Source organism: Sander lucioperca, chromosome 7, assembly GCF_008315115.2.
Source record: "Sander lucioperca isolate FBNREF2018 chromosome 7, SLUC_FBN_1.2, whole genome shotgun sequence".
NCBI classification, from domain to species: Eukaryota; Metazoa; Chordata; class Actinopteri; order Perciformes; family Percidae; genus Sander; species Sander lucioperca.
This window is the reverse complement of record NC_050179.1, coordinates 1,083,057-1,108,373: the sequence shown is the minus strand read 5'-3', so window position 1 is coordinate 1,108,373 and position 25,317 is coordinate 1,083,057. Positions and strand designations below refer to the sequence as shown.

General features: G+C 41.5%; 1 protein-coding gene across 5 annotated transcripts in view; it reads right to left on the bottom strand.

The window, feature by feature from the left end:
* The window catches only part of tspan9a (tetraspanin 9a), a 177,632-nt gene that overhangs the window by 66,696 nt on the left and 85,619 nt on the right, over positions 1 to 25,317 (bottom strand). For 4 of the 5 annotated variants that reach the window (XM_036003784.1, XM_031282788.1, XM_031282787.2 and 1 more), the window contains one exon: positions 1,657 to 1,736. In XM_036003784.1, coding sequence (XP_035859677.1) covers positions 1,657 to 1,719 — 63 coding nt within the window. In that variant the 5' untranslated portion in view covers positions 1,720 to 1,736. Of the gene's footprint in view, positions 1 to 1,656; positions 2,785 to 25,317 lie in introns of those variants that run through there. The other variant, XM_031282785.2, reaches the window with a different exon arrangement.

Below are 25,317 nucleotides of genomic sequence, written 5' to 3'. Positions count from 1 at the left end.
AAATGTAGGTATGTCAAGACCTGAGCACTTACTTGCACTGTAACCATAGTGAATGAGTTCAAAAGAGGTGCTCACATCAAGGTAAGTCAATGTCTGCATTAATGAATCCAACATCAGCTAATCGTTTCCGACCCTTTCATTCCCTTAAACAAACATTACATCAAGGCAAGTCACTCTGAAGAGCCCTCGAGCCATTTGTAAGTCTTTGCCAATCGCTCTCGCCAGTGCCTCTGCGGACTGGCTAATGATATGGGAATGATATGGAGACACTGTCAGGAAGCAGCAGAGACGTCACAGCTTCAGCCCACAGAGGCTTGCCACGAGCACTGCTGTCCGTTTGTGTATATGGAGCGGACAATGGGATGGATCTTGGCTTGTGTGGTGCATGTGTACGTGTGTGTGTTTCCAATGCTGGCCTGATCACAGCTGGGCTCAAGCTAATGCCCACTCTGCTTCCTCCAACATGCCCCAGTTAGCAGGGCTCACAACCCAGTGACATGGTGGTTGGTAAAGTCCCCAGTGTTGGGGTGTTTTTACGCTTCATGCTTCGCTGCATCCACACAAAAGACTTGGCCCCATAACCTATAAGCCCTCTAATCCATTGTGTAAGCATTCAAGGGATGCCCACTTTTACAACAAATGCCCATGCATGGGCACACAGCAGAGTCTGCCACACGCTGGCCAGGTTTCTCTGGGTTAATCTATTTGTGAGTTAATTTGGCACATACAGCACCATCACATTTTTTTTCTTTTTCTTATTATAATTGATTAATTGGCCTACTACAAATATTGATTATTACAACAATTTGTAAATTACACAAATTGAGGCAAATGTCCTGGTGCGGCAATTTTGAAATCAACTTATAATTTTCTCCATTATTGATTGTAGGTTTACCCACAGACCCAAAGACATTTCATTAAAAAAAGAGAATTCATTCATGCATTCATTCACTCATTCATTCATTTAAACCTTTATTTGAGCCTTGAAAATCATTGGTTTTCCTCATTTGCAAAAGCACGACACTCAGTTAAAACAATTGCTCACTGAGTCGAAGTGGTTTGAGATGAATTGTCCAGGGGTATCGAGAGTGTCGATTTTAAGAGTGTTGCAAATATGTGTTTAGCGCACAAAAACTAAAGGCAGATTTTCAAGTTCAGAATAAACTCGCTGGACTTTATTAGAATGAGTTTGGTATGGTCCTGTTGTCCAGTCCAGCATTTATGTTACATAGAGTGGTCAATGCCCATGTTCACTATAAATCATATAACCATCTGAATGACCGCAATAAACCCACAACAATCCAACCTCCCCACCAGTCACATTCAAAAGAAGTCCTGGTGCAATGCCATTTACTCTGTCATGAGATCCAGGAATAGCAACATGCACAGGGAGAAACAGGCATAAACAGCCTGATGTAATAATTCGAAACACATGATTGCAATGGCAACCATCACTTTGCCATAATGTTTCTTAATTAACATTTTAAGAAACATGTGACACACTAAGCCTTCAAATTTGTGAACCCAGATACGGATAATGATCAGTTACTTAAGCAAGACTTACTCTGTCATCAAACATTTGTACAATTATCATCAACTAGAACACAGTGAACAAGTGTGATGAAAAATCATTAAAAAAAATATTGAGCCACTTACCCAGAAGATGAGATTGAAGATGAACATCATATACTTCAAGCAGCAGAGGCAGCCTCTTGCCATGTTGCACTTCTTGAATTCTAAAAGGAACACAAAGGATAGATCCAGGTAAAAGACCACGTATTTGCTGCCTTTGGGTGAGCTGTACTTGTTGGTGGTCTTGTCTCCTGCGCTGGCGTCAGCTGCCGCTGCAGCCTGCCCCTGCTGTGCGTCTTTGCGCGGCCCTGTGGAGCCGTAGAATGCGCCGGCAGTGAAGCCGCGGCCACCAAACGGGCGGCCAGACGTGGAGGCTTGGGCAAAATCTGAGTCGCGGCTATCTACGGAAGGGCTACGGTGAATAGCTGACTCCTCACTGCTGGACTTCTCCATGCTCTAGGGCTGCAGCTGCTGATGAAGGGCTCCCTGATGCACAGTCTACCATAGTCTCAGGGATGACAGGACAGAACAACACGAGTCTCCACTGCTTTGCACTCCGAAGCAAAAAAATAAATAAAAAGATAAAAGCCTCACAGAAACACAACTACATCCACCTCAAAGCACACAGTTGGGTAAGAAAGTCTTCAGCACAGAATTGAGTGGAACTGCTCATATCAGGCTTAAGTGTATTTTGCTTGCTGCTGCTGTCTTGCTGTGATAGTCCTGAAGTTGCTGTGCAGAAGAGTCCTATGAGGAGCATTACCATCGCCTTTGGACTGTCTTTCCTGGGGAAGAAGTTACAGTACCTCTATCCACTCTTAATAGCACTCTCCTTCTGTGCTGCTTACTGCTGCCAGGCTGTTCCAGTGGGAGAGAGACCCCCGGTGAGCCTCAGCTGCTCCACTTCCACGTTCTCTTGCTGACCTGGTAACTTTTCTCCCGTCCACTCTCCACTGCTCTGATCCTTCCCTGTCCACCTCTCCTCAGCGTGCTCTGATGCGCTCTCTCTTCCTTTACTCTACCTCTCTCTCTGTCTCTTTCTAAGTGTGCCTGTCTTGTCTAGTGTACCATTCTGTGCTCAGCGGCTCAGTCCTCCGCACTGCCAGTGCTCTGCTCTCCCAATCGCAGCACGCTGGCTGATGTGCTATTAACAGCAGACGCAATTTACAGGCATTCCCTATCTCTCAACAAGAGCACTGCCCTCCTTCCCCAACTCTCTCTCTCTCTCTCTCTCTCACTCAGCCCCTCCCCGCTGCTGAGCAGACAGCCAATGCAGCAGCTGCAGCCAGACCCGAGCTCCTCCTCTCCGCTCCCCGTGTCTTTAATAAGCCCATCACCGCTTTGACTGTACATGTTCAGCAATTTCATCTTTGCTGTAAGGGGAATTGAGAGGCCACAGATGAGTTTAAGAATATAAAAAAAAACAAAAACAAAAAAACAAAATAAAGTGTCAGGTAATTGTAAATGAGTATAGCTTTTGTGTGGAGAAGCAGGGTTAGGTGTGTGTGTGTGTGTGTGTGTGTGTGTGTGTGTGTGTTGGAAATAATTGCTGCCAGGCTCTTTTGCATGCAAAGAGCTTTCACTGAGAGATGACACATCAGCACCTGCGATTTCACACATGCCAGTATAGCTTCTCACATTGTTTTAATTTGTAATCTGTATTGTAATTTTTTTTGTGATGAATGTTGCCATAAATAAACCACAGCGGGTGATTTATCATATATTTTTGAAAACCAGCCTGAAACTAAGGCGACTATCACTGGAGTGATTACTGCATCTGTTCTGGGTGGTGGCGACAGTACTGAGCTGCAGTTTGGTCTCGCTGTTGCTCTGCGTTATTCATCACTGCACTGCCCACATCCATGTAAGGGGGACCCAATTAACTGGCAATGTCCAGGCTTTGGAATTATGGCACCATCTAAAGCATGGAAAGGGGATAGTGGCTTTAAGATGCTGAACACTCTCCGAGGCAAAGCCAGGGTCAAACACTAAACAGCCCTGCTGATTCACACGCTAAGCTGACGAGATATTACAGAGCTTTGACCTTAAATTGACCTATCTCCCCAAACATCTACATGTGCATACCATCAGAGAACAAAGGCTAACTGGTAAAGGATCCTTAAGGTAGCGACTGTGCGGGTTGCAACTGTCAAATTTAAATAAAAGAGGATCGTCTGAGCTTAATTTTGAGTTCAGGTGACAGGATAAATTGGAATAACAATATAAATGCCCTTATTGTCTCCCAGAATAAACTTTTTCTCCAGGACTGTCAAGCTAAATCCGGTCAACCACTCGATTGCGCATTGTTCTGCCTTGGTAATGGTCTCCTGTCAGCTGAGTGCCGGTAATGGCTCAGCCTCCAGACAGATGGAGAGAGAGTTTCAACTGAATGGTCTTAAAAGGTAAACCCAGTAATACCCAATCGACAAAGACAAGCTAATCCAACCCTCTCGTGTTTCACTATTGTAGAGTAAAAAACAGAAATTATAGAAGATCAGGTTTCAGCAATTGGTTAAGATTGCAATTTAACAGCACATTAATAAGTATGAAGGTTTAAAAATGACAAAATATTAAAACCTTTGCATATTAAATAATATTTACACCTGGGTCCCGCAGTATCGATTTAAAATGAATTGTTGATACCATTCTCATGTCTGTACGCTAAATATAAGATGACAGCGTGCAGCCGGTTAGCTTAGCTTAGCATCAAGACTGGAAACAGGGTAAAACGGCTAGCTAGGCTCCGTCCCAGGTTAACAATAAATCTACCTATCAGTACCAGGTCACAGACACAAAATATTTCAGCACATAACTCCTGCAAAACCACACATTTTGGATTTTATGCTTCGGTTTTTGTCGGGATTTAACAAATGAGATACAACAAGTTGACTAGTGAGCTTTAGAGGAGCCTGTAGGTGGATTTTGTTAACCTTTGGGAAGAGCAACGCTAGCTGTTTCCCTACGTTTCCAGTCTTTATGCCAAGCTAAGCTAACCAGCTGCTCACTGTACCCTTATATTTACCGTACAGACATGAAAGTGCTATCAATCCTTTCATCTATACTCTCCACAAGAAAGCCAACGAGCAAATTTCCCAAAATGTCAAAACCTATTGCTTTAAGTGAACAAATTGTTACTGAAAGAATTATCAGTACAAGTACAAGTTCTATCATATTTTTGTTATAAAGAGACATAAATTAAGTGTAACCGATACTGCCATGTTGTGGTCATGAAGAAGACATGCAAATAATTTAATATAAAGAAAGCTCAAAGTTAATACATTATTCCTGCTGTCAGGAGAAAATCACTTTCGGGATCTAACAAACGATGTGCCTATTTTAATCGTGCATGCCTTCTTTTGAGGTTTCTATGTGGCTCTGAAAGGCTTTTATTAACTGAAAGATTACAGAATCTCACACATTGAAGTTGGGGGACTTTGATCTGACACCAGTATTTTAACAGATCATTTGCTTTAGCCTCCACAAAGCCTCAAGTGTCTTTAACCACACGTTTGCAGTTCCAGAGACAGATCTATTACCTGCAAAAAGGCAGCAACTCCAAATCGTTAAGGCAAATCAGTCACAACGTTACCAAAGGTAGACGTCACATTATGGAAATAGCTGTTCACAAGTTATAAGTGACAAGGTTTCCCATCAGCCCTTTTGAATAAATGTGTAAAACTGCAAAGACTGTCAGAATCCAGGCGCTTTGCATCCAGTGAGTTTCAGGCCCTTAACTCCAAATTCAATACAATCTACGCCACTCCTGCCCTCTCTGAGAGTTACACACATTTATCAGAGCTCAGTGGGGCTCTTAGTGTGCATGTTACTGATTCCTCAAGTAGCCTGAAGGACACATCTGAGCCCATTCCCTCCATGCACAGATCCATCCATCGACTCGGAGCAACAGGGCTCTGCGCCTCTGCATTAGGTTGAGGAGGTAACACAAGAGAGAAAGACACTTAAGCCAAACTCGGGAGAAAATGGGAGTCTGTAGGATGACACAAAAGAGTTGAGGCTTACAGAGAAGATGAAAAATATGCGGAGCACAGCAGAGCAGGCCAGAGCGGGGAGTCTGGGCCGAGATGGAGGGTGTGAGTGGGTTGAGATTGTATTCAAACATTCTCTATGATGCTGAGTAAATCTGGCAGCTCTTTCGACATATGGTGCCAAGACAGACAGGGCGGCAGAGATTAGAGCTCAGAGGAAACCAACGGGGACTCTCTTAGAGCTCTTCAGACAACTACCCAGAGGGTAATAGGAAGCACACACTTCATAGTCCCGGTGCCACTGTGAACAAACAATGACATATGAGTGGTGTCATCTCAACCAATGTCTCCATTAAAGAAGAGGTTAGGATTGGTAATAAAATGAATATTTATATACGTTACCAGTGTTTCCCATACATTGATTTATTTGTGGCGGGCCGCCACATTATCAACATTGACCTCCATAAATTGATATTCTTTCTTCTTTTACTATTTAAAATGGGTAAAATCTTACACATTGCACATTGATTCGCTTCGCCCCTCCTTGCCCTGGTCTCGCTCTCTCTCTGACAAGCACATGACAACAGACCGTCTGTGAAAATTCCTTTAGGCGCACACTCTGAATCAAAACATGATCATGAGCGGGAGGAAGGATTGCTGTCGACTTTTCTCACAGAGTAGACGGCTGGCCGAATTCCTGGTTGGTATCTGCACAAATCTGTGCATTCAATTTATCTCTGATAAGTTAGTCTACCGATGTTCCTAACACTGTTATCTCGGAGACCCAACTCTTCAAATAACTTAGTAGCAAGCATGTAAAGAGCAGAGCTGGTAAGGTTAGATATAAGTGCCTCGTTAGTATGTGCAACAGAAGAAGACAGAATGACAGGATATGAATGGGCAAAGCAAAAAATAAATAAATTAATAAATTAAACACACTCATAGTATATAGTTCTTTGTATTGTGACCTGGAATCTGCTTTTGATAAAGTGTGTTTTTGGTGCACTTTATCTGAGACACCTTCAAAAAATGACAGTAGTTTGTTTGTGTGAAAGCTGTGTTTGCTTGAGAGAATGTTTTTTTTGTAATACCATACCATAATAGATGAGAGTGTCTGTTCAGAGTGTGTGTGTCTCTGTGTATATGTGTGCTTTTGTGCGTGTTTTTTGAACCTTTTTGGTCATTATTTCAGAAGTTTGTTTTGGTAGATTTTATTTCTCTTAATGCTTGCTTTTCTCAGATTTTATACATTCTAAAATAAATACTTTTTTTCTGTTTGTTTTTGGCCATATGAACACTTAAGACTCTGGTTACTTGTAATAATCTTTTGTCATTATGTTTGACATTTTATAGACTGCATGACTAATTAGACTATTAATCAAATGATTCCATATTGTGAAATCATTTAATTCAGCCCTACTCATCTATGAAACAAATTTTCCCCAAAATGTCACTGGATGAAAGACCATGGTTACCTTCAACACAGCTCAGATAATTACGCGCATAAGATAAGGCAGTGAAAATATGTAAAGCTCGAAGGTGGAGGTGATCTAAAGTAAATTACACTAAATTTGTTTTTACATTCAACTAATATGAAACAGAAATCTCCAAGATATTTACCCCTCTGTTGATGAAATCTGGTTCAAATCTGGTGGCTGAATCACTCTGAGGCCTCAGAAGTTTGTTTTGAGTACAAACACTTAATAAAATTTTCTTTTTTAGTTTGTTATATAAAAGTTGTTTTGATTCAATAACCTTCTTGCATGCCTCTAGGATAAATTAAAATTTAGGCCCACTATTTTTAGCCGAATTAATGATCAGAATCACGTCTTTCATTGGGAAAATGTCAGAATTTTTTGGAAGTCTTTGATATCCTGCCACTGAATGTCTCCGATTTACTGACTGGAATTGAATCACGACAATCACAGTCACAAGGTCCTCTCACACATGACAGCATCCCAAAAATAAAACACTGGCTCGATTAAAATGTCAATTGTAGAGACTTCGAGAAAAGAGACTGATGACAGTATAAAGCCTTATTCGCATGGGACAAGTATTACCAGGGGACCTCACATGGTTTTGAAAATTACCCCCCCCCACGTCTGTGTTTCGTGCGGCGCATTCACACGGGATAAACAAAGTCTGTATTTTATTCAGATTTACTGTATCCCACTGAAATGACTTCAAGGCTCTGTCAAAACTTTCATTTATAATTGGCAATGCAGCCAAAACTAAACCTAAATCAAAGATATGTTGATTTGCATGGGACTTATATTATCATACAACCTCTGTGTTTGGCGAAATACAGTAGGTAACTTGGAAGAGTGGAACTCTTACTTGACAAATTACTGACGTGGCAGGTTCACAAGTGATTAAAGTCACAGACAACCTCTGTAATTGTTACAAATGACTAGAGGTCCCCAGGTAATACTAGTCCCGTGCGAATAGGGCTGAAGTGTGTTACTGTGGAGGAATGTATCTGATGTTGTCTGCAGTACAGACGACATCAGAGCATTCAGAAAGGGGCAAGACATGTGTAAGAAGGATAAAAAGAATGTCTACCAGATAATTACTAGCTAATATGTCTTTGCTCATATTACACAAGGAATCAGCGCTGCATACCTTTGACCAGTCAATCTGAAACCATATCAGACCCACAGACACACAGTATATGACATGCAACAGCACATAATCCTGGAGTGAATGTATGATCAAGGCCTTGGCATGAGGAAAGGATCAGAACTACAAAGGATTTTTCTCCCACACAATATATCCCTGCCAGTGGCCCTTAGATCCTATGGGCGTTTGGCCGAGTCTGTTGCTGTGGACGCTACTGACAACATGACCTCTGTGGACCATATTCCACAGTGATCAGTCAACGAACAAACGAGACGAGGGCATGTTTGCATTGACTTCTGGTCAAAGAATATGCCGTTATGTGGAGATGTGCTAACAAGCTATTATTTCTGAAGTCTACCCCGTTTCCCAAATAAAATTAAAATGTAGACGTCAAACTGCAATGATATTTATGGTTCTATCTTGCCCTTTTATGACGTTCTGAATATTGTCTTCTGAGACGAGGCTGACCAGACAGTACCGCCATTCGTCAGTCATTCTTGGGTGATTTGCAACCAAAAAGTCAATAAAAGTGTCTGGAAAGGGTGTTAATTAGGGATTTATGACATCACGTTGCCTTGAAGATCCAATTGTGATAGCATGCGAGGACTCCAGATAATGGCACTAAAGCTGGAAAGGATCAAGCACTGTTTCTTAAAGTCAAAGGCTCTAAACACCGACCACATCTGGGAGTATCAAGTTGGTCATTTACACAGCACGACACTGTTCCATCAGACATATTTCCTGCACTTATGTAAACTGTTTTGTATTTGTTTATTCCTCCTCTCATGTGGAAAAACCCCTGACAGTCACATTGTGAGAAGTGAACCAACAGCTGAGAACCAGAGATGCATGTTTGCGGCTCTTGTCAGGATTTTGAGTGAAAAAAGCAGCAGTTATGACATATCCATAAACCTACAGACAGACACAAGTGCACACAGGGCGGCCACACATGCACGCACATACACCCATATAAAATGAAATACATGTAAAGCCTCAAAGCCCTGGCAGCCAGTCCTGCAGCCAAGCCCCATTCTAAACTTAATTCCTGCAGGCACGTCCATCAGTGCTGTGGGAGATAAGGTTGGACAAGAGAGACAGGCAGGGTTTTACAAGTAAAGTAAGTATACTCCGACTAACAGGATACTACATTAGCATTTAGATAAAAAAGGGTCTCTCACCATTGAAATGCAACGTAGTATCACAGTGCAGTAAAGTCCCGTTCAATAAGGGCCGTTGCAGAGAGGTCAAATGCCTGTGACGTCTGTAGCAGTGTGATACATGAATCCCAGAATAGCCTCGCAGATAAATCAGGAGTGACAGTGTGTTCTGATAATGTTGATCAAAGGAGTGGAATAGCTAAGTCCACCAGTGTCCTAAGCTTTATGTAATATTTAAGAGAGACATAAGTGTGTGATAAAGATGGAACGTCAGCAATAAGAATCTTATCCAGTTCACTGGCAAAGTGTGGAGCAAGCCGCTGAATTCAAGGCTTGGTTATCGATTTACTGGCTCAGAGTTAATTCAACTTGACTGGGGGGGGGTCTTTAAAAAAGTACACTGACTGTCTTCACTGCTAGATTTGAGATGGTACATTACAGATTTTTATATTATAGAACATTATATATTATAGAATGGTAACAGTTGTTCTAAAACTATAAGATAAACTTCAGATACAAAGGCTGATACATTCACACAGATATAAAGCTATAATAAAATCATCTTACACAGATATGAGGCCAAAAATAAACAGTATTTATAACACTTAAACTAATAAATAAATAGTAATAAATCAAAAATTCTCTCATTCCTCATATTATCATTTATTGACTTTTAACAGAATCATATTGTGATGATATGAAACTTGAATTACTTAGAGCAAGTTGTAATAAAACACTATAACTGTAATTTTGTTGTTAAATGAAGAGTTTGGTTTAATGCAATGCATACAATTGGAACACAGTCATTTACTTTCAGTTTGATGATTTTGTATGTAAGTTTATATACACTTCTTTCATCATGACATATATTCATATCAGAAAACATCATTACTGACCCGTTACACAAATGTAGCTCAGCGTAAATTCTGTCAGGGAGACTTCATTAACGTTAACACTCTTCTCTTAAACTGATCAGCTGGTTTGTGGGAATTAAGTTTGTGTAAACCAATCAGAATCGGGCACGTATGTTCAAGCCAATCACAGCATGACAACCATGTTTTAAATCTGTTCTCTCCCCTGCTTCTGTCAGTTGTCTTTTCAGATGAGAGTGCGACCCGCCTCCTCCCCTTCTACCTCCAGGCATCTTCAACCACGGTGTTCTCGGTCTTCATCCGGCTGATGGCTCCCTTTTGGCTTTTTTGTCCGGTCTTCGGGTTTTTTAGTCGCCACCACCAGTGTCTAGACTCCATCGAGGGATATGTTTTGGTTTTTCTAAACCTCAAAAATATATATATATATATATATATATATATCTTTTTACGATGGAGTCTAATCTCCAAAGTTTATGTACCTTCTTACTTTCACTTGTAACTTACAAATAAATGTTTGCATATCTGCAACGAAGTCTCTCCTGATTGAATTGCTAGATATTACCAGCACACTCTATAGAGAGGCAGGGAAGTAAAATCACACAATCAAAAAGGTGTCAGTTTTTTGCCTTCTGCCACGAAGAACAATACATTCAGTGTGCAAGAGAGCCTGTGCTTTGACGTCAGGTGAGATCACACATAATTAATAAATCTATAGCCTTTGGTTAAAAATATGAGATAAGTGAAAAATGTGAAGAAAATCCTATAATTGGCGCCGTCATCGCTCCTTCTGTTGCGTGCACATATTAGCAGTTCTTCTGCTGCAGAATGGGTTAGGTTACTGACCCCAAGGGCCAGGAGAGAAAAAGGATGCAGGCTTCGATGTGCGTTAAGAAGTGAAAGAGAGATGGGATAAAGAGGATGTAGCTATCACCAAGTCATAGGGAGAAAAAAATGGCAGCCGCAACGGAAGCAATGCCACTCAGAGCTCAAGTTTCTATAAACTGCAGATGCCGCTGGCGCACCATAAAAACTATTTACGTCTGTGGAGGAACAAAAATATATAGTGGTCTGGTATTTTCTTTGCTGTGGAACCCCAAAGCCCTGTGGGTTAGCCGTGATCGTGTGGCGCCTCATAAGCAATGCAACACATTCTTTAATCTCCTCCTGTGCTTCAGGAAAGGTTATAGGGCACGCTGGAGAGCTTAAAGACAAACATGTCCTCTGGGTACTGAAGGGGTTATACAGGGTAAAATGAGATGTACAAAAAGAAAGTAGGAGGAGGGTGACGAATACAGATCATTAGAGACAATAAGGCATGCAGAATGTGATGTTTTATGAACTTGTAGAAGTCCTTGTGGATCTTTTATGTGGCAGTAAGAGAGGCCCTTTCTCACCATGTATTGTCAGCATGGCTGTGGAGGGTATTACTGTATGTTGTCTGTGGCAAATCTGTCAACAGCTCAAGTCTGTGTATGATCTCTCCATGTAAGGGGATTAAAGGGTCAGCATCTGCAGGGAGTAAGGTCAACATTACAGTTTCATCTCTAGTTCATAACCCAGGAGAAGGTGGGAAACAGCTGGCCCCGCAAACAGCATGTCTGCATCATGTGAAGTCGGTCCAACATGAGTGTACTTAATAAGCGGATGAGCAGAGTGCATCTCTGAAGGAACATTAAAGATGCTGCTGACACAGCGATGCGGGGTCAGATGGGGTTTATCAATATTTTAGTTGGCTGTTGATGAAATGCAAAGGAGGGGCAGGCTGCACTGCTGTGCTGAGACGGAGCTGGCGTTGGACGACAGGAAGCGCAAGATACGAGATGAGCGAGGAAAAGACGGAGCATCTCTCAGCTATCCGTGCGACTACGCTAAGGCTCCTGGCTGAGTATTCAAAGGCAAGGATGGATTAAAGGCACAACAGAATGCCTGAGGAGCTTTCCCATTTTGTGCACACCACAAAGACATCTCATCTCCATCTTCCAGACGGTTGTTCGGGGTATCACATGATCTTGAGCTGCTATGATATTTACCATATTTACATTTACATAATCTCATATCATAAAACAATATTTGCAAGCCCACATATGACAAGAAAGACAGAGAGACAATAGAAAGACAGAGATGAGAGAGAGAGAGAGAGAGAGAGAGAGAGAGAGAGAGAGAGAGAGAGAGAGAGAGAGAGATGGGCAGGAAGAGATATTTCCACATTTCAAGTATGGTGGAAATCTGCAGAGAGCAGAAGATGGCCTGCAAGAGTTCAGCTCCAATCCCACCAGCTGGGTAGCACCTCCCCACAATATGTCGCGCCCTGACTGGTCCATGTGTGTGTATGTGTGTTTGATCTAGGGGACATGGGGTCTGGCCCCTGGCACATACACTGTCAATATGGCTGTGGTCATTCATGAGCAGCCGCTCTGTCACTGCCATTCAGAGAGCCAGGGCAACAGACCAGCAAAGAGTCACATCCTCAGAGGAGAGGAGAGAAGAGGACAGGGGGGGATGAAGGTAGCAGACTGTGGCAAAATGCCCTGGATCCCTTCATTTCTACAGGAACTGTCCTGCCGCGGATTAATGCCCTCCTCTAAAGAAGCAGCTGGCATGTCATTGTGTGTTTGTGGGGCAATCTCGGGATATGAATCAACAACTGCTGACAAAGCAACAGATAAAGCCTCACGCCACATAAAATCACATTTGTAAGACATAATGTCTGCACGCGTCTTGTTTTTCTTCATGAAAGAACATCTCTCTGCTGCAATCTAAAAAGCATATTTGTGATAGCTCCAGTCTAAGCATACGAGAAAATGATACAGCAAGCAGTGGAGAACAAACAAGAACTGATGGATGTTTTATGTAAACAACACAAAGCAGCACACATAGCCTCCTCACCTCCATGGCTTCAGGAATAAGAACAGCAGATGTCTATAGAGCTGCATAAATGGTTGGGAACAAGGCAAAAGGAGTGTCTTTCACAGCCTGCTAAATACTGAAACACAGTGTCTGATAATCGGAAAAACATAACGTTACTTGCCAAAACAATATCTATCTTTATGTTTCTGAATGTGCACATTCTACAACACAAATAATTGAGTGGATGAACACAAAATATGCAAATTCACTCAAAGTCACACCGAGGATATACAGATACCGTACACAAAAACATATAATTACAAAGATGGACACACACACCAGCACCATAATATAAACATACATAGTAGTATGGCACATTTCCCTGTGAAATCCCATATGGGGTTATGCAGTAGGTTCCTCAAGCAGAAAATAGAATATGCAGCCCTCCGGCAACAAGATGTGGACAGCATTAATAAAAAGAAAAATCATATAAAGGCTTACCAAAATATAAAGTAATCTATTACTTTGAATATCTGCGACCTACCAAAACATCTGTTACACACACACACACACACACACACACACACACAGAAACAGTGCATTTGCTTAGCTGCCAACTATTCTTAATTAAAGTCTGCAGACAGACAGTCTCTGAAGAGTCTGAGCTGAAATTAGCTCCGGCTACTTTTTCTGATTTCACCTACTTAACACATTTCGTGCTGATGGCTCCCAATTCTGCGCATTCTCCTTGAGGACTGATGATTATAAATTAACTCAATATTCTTGCACCCCATGTCATGCTTTTGGCAGTGTGATACTGGAAGAACATGGCTTGTAGATGATTTAAATGAAAATAATTTTTGTTTCACCACAAATCCCAAAACATAATGAAGAAGGCAAAAGCAATTTCTGCAGAGCATTAATAGGTTGAACATTATTCATTGTCTGCTTATACATATAAAAATACACTATGTAAATAAGCAGCGCAAATGAATGTATTTTCTCTGAGGAAATGATTGAATATGAATTCTAACAAGATTAGCCATGACATGCTCAAAAACTTCAGAGGAGCCACTGGGAAGGAAATGTGAACCACTCTGGCACTCAGTCGTCAATTTTACATCATTTACAAGAGCACAATGTCTACCTCAAAATGATTTAAGGCCAGAAAATAGCTTTCCTCTGACCTATCACCCATAGCAATGGAATATAATATGCGCTTCTCCTCGAGAATGTTGAAATCCTAATCTGCACACATCAAACAGTAACGTTACTACTTGTAGTGGGAGGTTTTGCATGGAAAACAGCTTGCTAAGGGCGACTGTTTATGCCATTGCAGGAAGGCACATTATAGGTTTGACAGTGATCTTATTTTAGTTCACTCAGGTAATGTACTTGCAAAGGTGTGTTAAAGTCCACTATTTTTGGCAGTAACTAAAAAATGTAACTACCTACTTTTTCAAATTAAAGGAACATGCCGACTTATTGGGACTTTAGCTTATTCACCGTATCCCCCAGAGTTAGATAAGTCCATACATACCCTTCTCATCTCCGTACGTGCTGTAACGCTGTCTGACAGCTCCACCGGTAGCTTAGCCTAGCACAGAACATGCAGGTGAATGGTTCCACTAATCCTACTGCTCCGAATTGTGACAAAAGTGACAAAATAACGCAACGATAAACAAACCGGGAACTATATTCTCAGGCTTGCTGCAAAGCAAATCATTCCGCCCAAGTACTATATTCTTCCGCCTGAGAATATAGTTCCCGGTTTGTTTACGGTTAGAAGATGGCTGTGTCTCATGTTACGTTGTTTTTTGTACACGCTGTGACTCTACAAATCACAACAAGTAAATAGGAACATGTTGGCGTTATTTTGTCACTTATTCGGAGCAGTAGGATTACTGGAACCATTCACCTGCATGTTATGTGCTGGCCTGATGCTGCTGGAACCGTCAGACAGCTTTACAACACGCACGGAGATGAGAAGGGTATGTATCGACTTGTCTAACTCTGGGGGTTACGGTGAATAAGCTAAATTCCCAATAAGTCGGCGTGTTCCTTTAAATAACGGTAACTTAAATGGTCTCGTTACTCAGACAAACACAGCCTGTACCCACCGGATTTTAACGTCACCCGACCATACGTACAGTGGCACAATGGATGACGTGAATCTATCAATCTGCATCAGACTGCCACTGCACACAATGGCAGACAGGCAATTTAAGCTTGCTGTCCTGGAAATAAGGACATTGTTGATAAGAAATTACTGTCTAAGAAACAGTTATTTCGTTTTACTCTTTACTGCCAAAAGATAATATAAAAACTGACTTGTGATTTGAAGGCCTGTCAAGGCTATAATAAACAGGCCTTTCAAAATATATCTATTGTGTTTCATTGTCAACTCCTTACTATTCATTGTAGTGATAATGGGTACAATCACAATGAATTAACTAGTAACTGTTATTATATTACAAATTTTCAGTAACTTGCACAACGCTGGTTAAAGTACACTAACTTATATGCACACATGACCACACTCACAACATTATCACGTCTCTGGCTACATCTGATAATGTTCTCCCGCAGACTCAGCCAGGTAAAAAACAATATTCTGCAGCTGTTGCAGAGGGGGTGTCAGTGGACCTCATATAAAGACTGTCACTCCCAAAGCACAGCTGTACTGTTACACACACACACACACACACACACACACACACACAGCAGGGACAGGGGAGATCTTTAACTCTATGTCCCCCACATAAGAAACCAGATATGAGGCTAAGGCACAGCCTGTCTGCCTGCAGAGTCACATTTAATGCTGTATCTCTCCTTACTCTCTCTTCAGTGCGCACACACGCACACACACACACACACACACACACAACTGAATACTTTATGCAGTCTTCTCTCTCTCGCACACACACTCATGCATGCTCTCCTTCCTGTCGTTCCATATTCACACACTGACCTTCAGCTGAGCGAGAAAACAGCCTCAGTAACTTCTTTATTCTCCTGATTCACATACACATATAAATACGAAATTCTACATTGTGCCTGGAAGGACAATGTGCCGTGTTCACTCAACAGTAACAGTAAGCTAATCACCACGCTCAATGACAGAATATTTAAAATAATCTGGATAAGGGAAAATAATGGTCAAGCTTCCTAGGGCCAAAAAAGCCACATATCAAAATGCAATAACTGACAGTCATGCGACAGAGCTGTCTGAGCGAGGGCCAAATGTTACCATTTCTCTTATCATAACACACCATTGTGAGACTGTGTCCTTTATACGAACCTAGTGTCACCTTGTCTGTGTGTGGCCTCATGTGGGTGTATGTGTGTGCGCGAGCTGGGTCAGCCGTTCCTTATTCAGTTGGTCGGGAGTTTTATTTCCTGTTCAGAGTGTGCTCGGCTCCAGTCTGTCTCCACTGTGGTATTCCTGACACATCACAGGTGAAGGCATAGAGCAACTGCACACTGCACAGAATGTTAAAGCAGAGGAAAGCATTAGGGAGGAAGGGGACTGTCCTTCATTTTTTTTTTTTTTTTTGCTCTTTCAACATAACACACAGTCATCATCCATTTTAACAAGCCTGCACCTCACATAACGACAAGTGAACGGCAGTTTGTGACGGCTGAAAGGTCTATCAGATTAACAAATTGTGAAGGCATTCAGAGTGCAGGGAGTGGAAGACATTTTTGAATTGTCCAGATTTCTCTGATAAGGCACCACAGGCATACTAATTTGCTAGTTCTGAAAATACTACAGGGTGCTCACATACATAAGGAAGCAGCCCTAGCATTATGACTCATGCCAGTTTATAAAGAGGCAGCACAACAAATAGGACTGGAGTTAAAGGTCTCACTGGCCTTTATCTGAGCTACGTTTTAGTTCCAGGGACAGCACATACAGTGTGTGACTTTCAGGTTCAACAATTCCCCTCCACTCTCTCTGGCTTTGTGTGATCATGTTTGAGCAAATATTCCCAACACGACACTTTCAACCTTCTGCTACGTGGAGCTAAATGAAATTTAATCTGGTGTAATAGCTCATGCTGGTAAACATAATGCTTCATACGTTATGTATTCCTAACCAGTAAACCAAGGAATTGAAAAATGCAGGAAATTGCGTCACAGCTACACTGGAAAGAGTATTACTGCCATGCATTCTGATTATGATTTGTCTATCATTAGTTGCCTCATTAAAAGATGGTATTTTTTGCCTTTAATCACCACTGTTTTCAGTTTTTTTGTTGTTGCTGTAATGGCATCGCTTCGTCCAAGAAATCATGAAAAAGCAGCGTTCTGTGAGCTGTGATTGTCTCCACAAATCACAGCAAAGCTGACACATTCAGACTAGGAGCTTACATTGATATGTGACACAGGCTATTAAACAAGCAGAAGTGATTTGTTAGCTGCACTGTCATATATGTAATGCATTCCTGATCTGTGTCTAGATTTAGGTGTGTCCTAAGCTCAAGGCGGGGCAGAGTGACATTGAGTGTTTGAATGTCAGCATTACAATGACAAGCTGAATCCGCAGGGTGTCAACATCTGTGACAGCCTGGATATCAGGGTTAGAGGTCTTCCTCTGTCTGGTCCACAAATGCCTGCAGCTTTACATCCCACACCTCCATTTTGTATTCTGACAGGCCTTTTGCCCCCCCCCCGCTCTGACCCCAAATATCACCCCCACATTTCTGCTTATTGTTGCACCTTTTCACGAATAAGGCAAATCGAATTAGCTTTGAAATGTGCTGACAAGGAATTTCTAACAGAGATTAGGGCCCTACAATGTTCTCTTTCTTGAGTGGGTTTGACACACCAATCACAATAGATAACAGGGATATAGAGCATGAATAAGACACAAAAACGGAGCCATATGACTGGACAGAAATGGGCACTGCTAGGCTAGAAGCATCCGCAATAAAAAAAAAAAAAAAAAAAAATCACACCATGTTGACAGCTCTCTGATAATCTCTGATAATGAAACGTCGTCATTGAGAGCTCTTAGGTTTGTTTGTTTTCAGAAGTAGCTATTGAAATAACCAAGTGCACTGTGGGAGTCCAGAAACATCTCCTGTTTGTAATAATATGCAGAATGGGTAATTAATAAGTATTCTTCAAAAAGATAGCTTATACACATTCCTTTCCTCTCACTCTTAAGATTTCTTCTATACAGTGCTTCCAGAGGGCCAGACATAGCTGCAGGGCAAAGTTATTTTGCTTAGTAAAACAAATGTGGAAGATCCTCAAGGTGACATTGATTTGATACGGCTTATACTGGAAAATGTAGCAAAAGTCTTTACTCAGGCAAGCATCCGGTTAGGAATGAATAACTGAATTGAGGTAGATGGTAAAAATAGAAAAGAAAAACAAAACAAATACTAGCAGTGGATTTGGAAAACAAAAAAAAAACAGGATCACTTGGACTTTTTGTTAACTCAGTTGACAATATGTACTATCACTACACACGCACGTGCGCACACACACACACACACACACACACACACACACACACACACACACACACACACACGGCACAGGGTGAGAATACAGAGGTGAATTAGGCTGACATTCTGTGCTCTGGGTCTGGTTAACCACAGCACAGATGCAGGTCATTTGGGGAGGTAAGGAATAATTCAAACAGCTGTAAGAACAGACAACAGCCACACTTAACTGAAGGAGAGAGCCTTTTGATCTGTGATGACACTTGGAGCAGTAAATACTTAACGAAATGAACAAAATCAGCATAAGCTGTTACTTTAAAGTAACTACTGGCTTAAGATGTCTGATGCTGCTCATTCTTCATCTAATATGTTATAGTTGTGTTTTGCGCATAATACGCTTCATAATTTGTATGCAAAATGTACAGTAGTTACTAACTTACAGTATATTTTGCACTGCATTGCAAAGTTAACTCAGCGAAATCAGTCCTCGACATAATAGTATTACTACTTTTAGTATAACTCCTTAGTTGCAAGTTTTTGTTAATACACCATAGCCTGCCAGGGTTGGAAAATGCATGGATTACTGTACACATGACTGTTAGAAGCCCTTATTTGTTTTGACATCTGAAGTTTGTCTATGAGAACAGTGTGGCTACAGGTAAGCGTTTGAAGCAGGATAAGCCAAAAATGATCACAGCAAAGGAAGAGGGATCACAGCGTACAAGTGTCATCTCTGTAGATTGAGCGCTAGTCCACACAGGAGGATTAATACATGGGTTTCAGCTGACTGCCCTCTGGATTATGCCTTTCCCTGATAAGAGAAATCTGAGCTCAGCACCCTGTGCATGCACAGCCAGATAGAGTTGTGATAACAGTGTGGACGAGAGCTCTCTGCCAGGACCTTCATTTAGCTGGCCCTCCCCATCCATGCATCCATGTTTAATGCAGCCTTGAGCACATGCTCACAAGCCCAGACCCGGGCCCAAGGGATACTCATTACAAGGTTGGCACGCAGATCTCAGGCACCGCCAAGACCCAGGTATCGACAACTTTAGCAGGTCAAAAGCAAGATGACAGAATAATAAATCCCCACTCTTTTGCCATAACACTGCAATGCAGTGTTCTATACAGTTCTCTGGTATGTTCCCCACACACAATATGCCCAATCAGTACACTGATGATTTGTAGTAATATCTTGGCATTAAAAAGAAAAGACTACTGAATCTTGCAAAATATCTCAATTTAGATGGAGAAGCATTTCCCCAGACAGCATGTCAAGAAAATGGTACATGGAAAATGTCATTTTCTATTCAAGGTCCCACATTATTAAATTTGTATGATGTTGTCTTAAATATAATATGACTGAGGACATACATAATCTACTCCTTCAGTTACAGTCTACAAAGCAGAAATGATTGGGAAGGATGTGATAAGGCAATATTGCCCTGAGGTGGCTTCATTTCTTTGAAAATGTACCTCTTAAATACGCTTTTTAAGATTGTACCTATTTCCAAGTAATATTAGGCAGTGTGTGCACAGCAGGTTCTGCGCCTACCTACCAGAGGGGTGTCTGTATGGTCACGGTTTACTAATGGGTTGAAGGCAGCTACCAGCAGGCATCCTGTTCAGCTAGTGATTCCCTTCCTCACCACAATCTCATTTTCCTTGAAATTTAGCTTGGGGGTTCAACAAAGCAATTCTCAGTTGCTAGCTATTTTAGCTTGCTGTCTATCGGTCCACTTGGCTCACTGGTCACTGTGCTTAGTCTTTGTTTGAAGAGTTTACCATATCATTATCCTTCAGCACTGTTCAACTAGCCTGGGAAAACCCTGACGAACTTCCGGCAAATTTGACATTTGCTCTGCAAGTCAGTCTGGCTAAGAGCCCATTCAAGCCCATTTCCATTTTTTCCAAATCGAGGCACCAATCACAACCGTTGAGGTGGGCTTTACACGATGACGATAGCGCAGCAACAGCAAGCAGCTTTTTGTTTACATTCAACACGATGGCCACTGAAGCGCAGCAACCCGTTGATGCCGCTGTCATGCTACGTCACCCAGACCGTTGGTCTGATTGGTTGAAGGACTATCCAATTGCGCCCAGAGGCATTTGAGTGGCGTCCGTTGGTGACACCCCTTTGGAAATGCGCTGTGAATGAAGCTTGCCTAGACCCACTCTCAGTTACAACTGAGAAGGCTGATGTCAACCAGGCTGTTCAACAAGCTTTTATCACAGGCTAGCTCTAAAACAGATACCTCTTTCCAGACTCTTTGGATTATCACTCTTACTACAGCCTCATACACACACTGCTTCAACATGCACAGAAATCCAAAGCCTGACGGGCCCCCTGTGCGTAGTTACAGCTGTAACTACGCACTGTTCGGGCGAGGGGTTTAGCGAACAGTCAATTGGGAGGCTGTTGGCAAAAAGAAAAGTTTTGAGCCCACTAACATGTACATTTTCCTCCTTCATCATTCATTACCACAGACCTGCCATTTGGAGTGTGTATTCACACACTATTAATGTGAGTGATGTTTGTGTCCTCACCAGTAGGTCATCTCCTTATAGTTTCCGTTACTATTTGTTTTCAATACCATTGTCTAAATGCAGTCTAAAAATGTTGTCTAAAAATCGAAAATAAAATGAAATTCAATCAATTTAAATTGAATAGAACAAAGTACTGATTGAACATCTTGGATCATATTTGAATATACAGTAAACAGATGAAAACATGATATCCCACACAAGGGCCTTCATACATTCAGAAGACTATAAAAATGTAATTTAAGTTTCCACAGTGTTCGCTTTATGGCAAGGTTTAAAAGAGCTAACCACGACTCCACTTCTTCACCTAAAAAATCATCGATTGACAAGAGAAGAGCATCTGTTAAGTGGCCTACTGGTAGCAGCTTTTTCGAGTGACCTATTAGTTCACATCCAGCTGCACCACCCTGTCACTTAGCCTCTCCATCTTCTTCCTTCTTCCCAATAGCCTCAGCTACCCTCTCAATAAAGCATCATCCTGCTGGGTAAAATAGGCAACTCCACTTCAATACGTGTCTTCGAAAGACAGAATGATTTGGTGATGTCCCTCTGTGTTACCCATGGGTTGCTGAAGTGCTGCCACTCTCACTTGCCTTGCCATTTGACAGTGGCTTTGGTGATATGACGTTCACAGCAAGGGTCATTTGAGGTCGCTCTTCACTGGAGAATGAATATGAACTCCATACATTTATGATGGACTGGGTGGGAAATAGAAAATAAGGAAATACAATCTGCAATGTCTTGATCATCACTTTAAAGAGAAGCTGAAGAGATGCTCTTTTGATGGCATCCACTGCCATTTACAACCCACAACAACAATAGCACAGGAAGCAGTTCTTAGTTTAAAACAGCAAATTATAAAAGGAAAGGCAGTGGCAATCTTCTTCTGCAACTAACCTGTAAATTCACAATTGATGATGAGTTACATATTCAAGAAAATTACTCTCACAGTAATGGGCCCTTTAAAAACCGTTTTAGAGTACACTGATGAAAACTGTGCTTTGTCCCATATCAGTTATTGTTGACGTATATATTTGTGTGTGTTGTACTTTTTAATTTCATTTTAAAGTTCTTTTATAGCACTTGGTCATCTTAAGCTGTGTTTAAATGTGGTGTACAAATGAACTTAACTTGCACTTACTACAATGATGGTAATAATTTAATGAATAAGCTTCAAGTGAATGTGTGTGTGTGTGTGTGTGTGTGTGTGTGTGTGTGTGTGTGTGTGTGTGTGTGTGTGGTCTGTATCTGCCCAAAGAGGGTTACTTACCTTTACACAACTATTAACTAAAACAACATGTATGTAAGTATGTATTGAGTTGATGTAAATTAATGTTTTTTTGTTTTTTGTTTTTTTATCCGATTCATCAATTAATCGAAAAAATAATCGACAGATTAATCGATTATTAAAATAATCGTTAGTTGCAGCCCTAGTAGCAATTTTGGTCAAATGTAAAGGAAAAAACTGATGAAATGTTGAGACTCAATAAAAAGCTAACCTTGAGCTCTTTCTCTTAGCATGACATCAGCTAAAACTATATCTGCACTCTGCAATAATTATTTTGTTTGTTTGTTGTTTTGTAACCTTCCATTTAACCCTCTCCTTGTGCTCGCCACTCAGGGACGAGTCAAACAAGGCCCCGACCTCGTGATTATAGTCAGGACCTCTGCCTATTTTGGCCAGTAAAGAAGAGTGCTGCAAGTGTATTGGATGAGGTACAGTGCTCCTATAGATGGATCACTTTTTTGGCCGATTAAAGAACGGTGTGGCTGCGACCGTGTGGCTGCGACCCTGTGGCGTGATGCAGGTCACTAAGCTAAGTGGATGGCTGTCGGAGCTGGTATTCGGTTGCAGCAAGCTAAACAACTCTGCTTCCTAAGTCACAACCCTGATCCCTTCATCTGTTTCTATGCCCTCCTCTGCTGATTCCTTCTCTCCTGCCCATTTGTGCTTTCCCATCTTTCCTTCCATCCCTCTTCTCTTTAACTTTTTGAATAACTCAATTTCTCCCCAAAATATAATCATCCAAGTCTAGCCTCTATTTCATCTCCTCCAAGTGCTTTCAGAATCCCAATTCTCCATCTCTCTCTCCCCCTCCAGCCACCTCTGTTGGTGTCCTCTCAATTCAGAGAGATAAAAGATGGTGGTCCTGCTGTCTGAAGGCTTGTAAGAGGCTGCTAATGTGAAAAGTAAGTGCACAACACTTCAAGATGTAAGCCACTTTCGATTTAACTTAATGATTCATTATTATGTCTTGCCATAACGGCACTCATTTAAATTATTCCTAAGTGAATTACTTCATAAACAAACAGTATGTCACGCTATGTGTTTGTATAAAAGTGCACATCAGAGAGGAAGAGACGTGTGCATGTTTGTGACTGCTTGTGTATACTTTTTTTTTTTTTAAACTCTTTTCGTTGAACCATGTGTGTTCATGGATTTGGATTTGCATGTGCATCCATGTGGATTTTCCTTTTTTGTCTGTCTGTGCCTGTAAGGTCCCATAGTGTCACATTTGGAAGGCTCATTTTGCCTGCCTCCTGTGTACTCTGTACACAAAAACTCTTGCCTTTCCCTGCACCACAGCAAGTCACGCATGCTTTCTGCCATCTCTGCAGACAGAAAACAACAATTACTATGAATCTGCAGCCAGAGGAAGAGGAAGGGAAAAAAATAAAAACATTTGGCACATCTAGGACTCCGACACCTCCACAAGATACCCTGGGAACAATGAAGCCCTAAGGGTTAAATGGTAGGAAGATGAGGGGGAAGCAGCCTCCCCCTCATCCCTCCTGTGATCTCCAGCTATAGGCTTTAAGGTGTTGCTGGCACTGCTTTCTCTACATCAGAGCCAAATTAGTTTTCGCAGGGCTGAAACATCAACGTTTCTTGCATTGGCGCTGCAGACATATATTTGGTTTGTTACAAATTAATTAGTCAAATTTTCTTACTGATGGCTCCAAGATGGCAGCATGTCAAGTGCAAATGTTGCAGGGGAGATAAACAGTGTAATTCTCCAGTTAGTTTTGAATGAAGAAATTATCACGATGACTTATGTAGGACATCAGAACACAGAGACAGTTAGAGGGAGCTGCATCCCACCCCCCTACAACTGTACTCTATTACATTTTATTACAGCTGTAAATTAGGCTTGGACCAGATACCAGATCAAAGCTGGTATTTACATTGAAGAACATCAAAGCCCACTTGGAGAAGACAAGACGAAAAACGGCATTAACAAGGAACTACTAAATGCTCCTGTTGATGACATGCTTCTTCACAACAGGAGGTCAGCACACCGCCATTTCAGTCTCAAGTCTCTCAACCTCTCTCTACACTGCAGAAATATGTCATACTTTCAAGACGGGTTCAAAACGAGTCAAAGTGTCCAACATCACATTTAGACTGACTCTAATGAAGATGGCATTGCCAGGCTGAAAAATGCCATTTATTAGCATTCACATATCTATATCCTCATCCAATAATGACCATATCATACGCATGCTCGGAATAGAAATGCATTTCAATATCTGGGTTAAGAACTAAGCTCACTTGACAAGGGATCTACAAGGCATGGTGAATTTGATACAGTACACACTACTAGCATTTAATGTAGTCTTCTTCCGCTACCCAGTGTCTTCATTATAAGTGTGTGTGTGTGTGTGTGTGTGTGTGTGTGTGTGTGTTTGTTATCACATCTGATATGGGTCCACTGAAGGCTGGACTCTTTCATATAGTACAAGACTGCAGTTAGCGTTTGCACAGACTCCAGTCTGACATTGCCATTCCAAACACATCGCTGCTAAATCGCAGACTTACAATATATTAGTATCAAATAAATAAAGTTTCTTTCACCAGTCTGCACAATCGCTCGCCCACTCTTTCTGTCTTGCTCTCTCCATCTGCCTCCGACTCCTTTTTTAAGATGAGTCGGATAGCAAATGTTTTAAGATCACAACGTTAAATCAAAATCACACCCTTAATAGAAAACGCCTGTTCAACAAAGCCAAGTTCAACTCAGGTTGAGGGAAAGGGTTACAAACACATATAGTACAAACCAGCTATGCAACATACTTCATTAAGTCCTGATGAAAGCCATAGATATTACACTTGCATAAGATCATAAGATGCACTATTTATAGGACGTGGGCAGCGGCTCGAGGGTGGACTTAGACTTAGACTTAGAAAACTTGAATGTCCCCGAAAGGCAATTTGTTGTACAGTACAGTCATATTGACACATAATCAACGACACAAACATTGA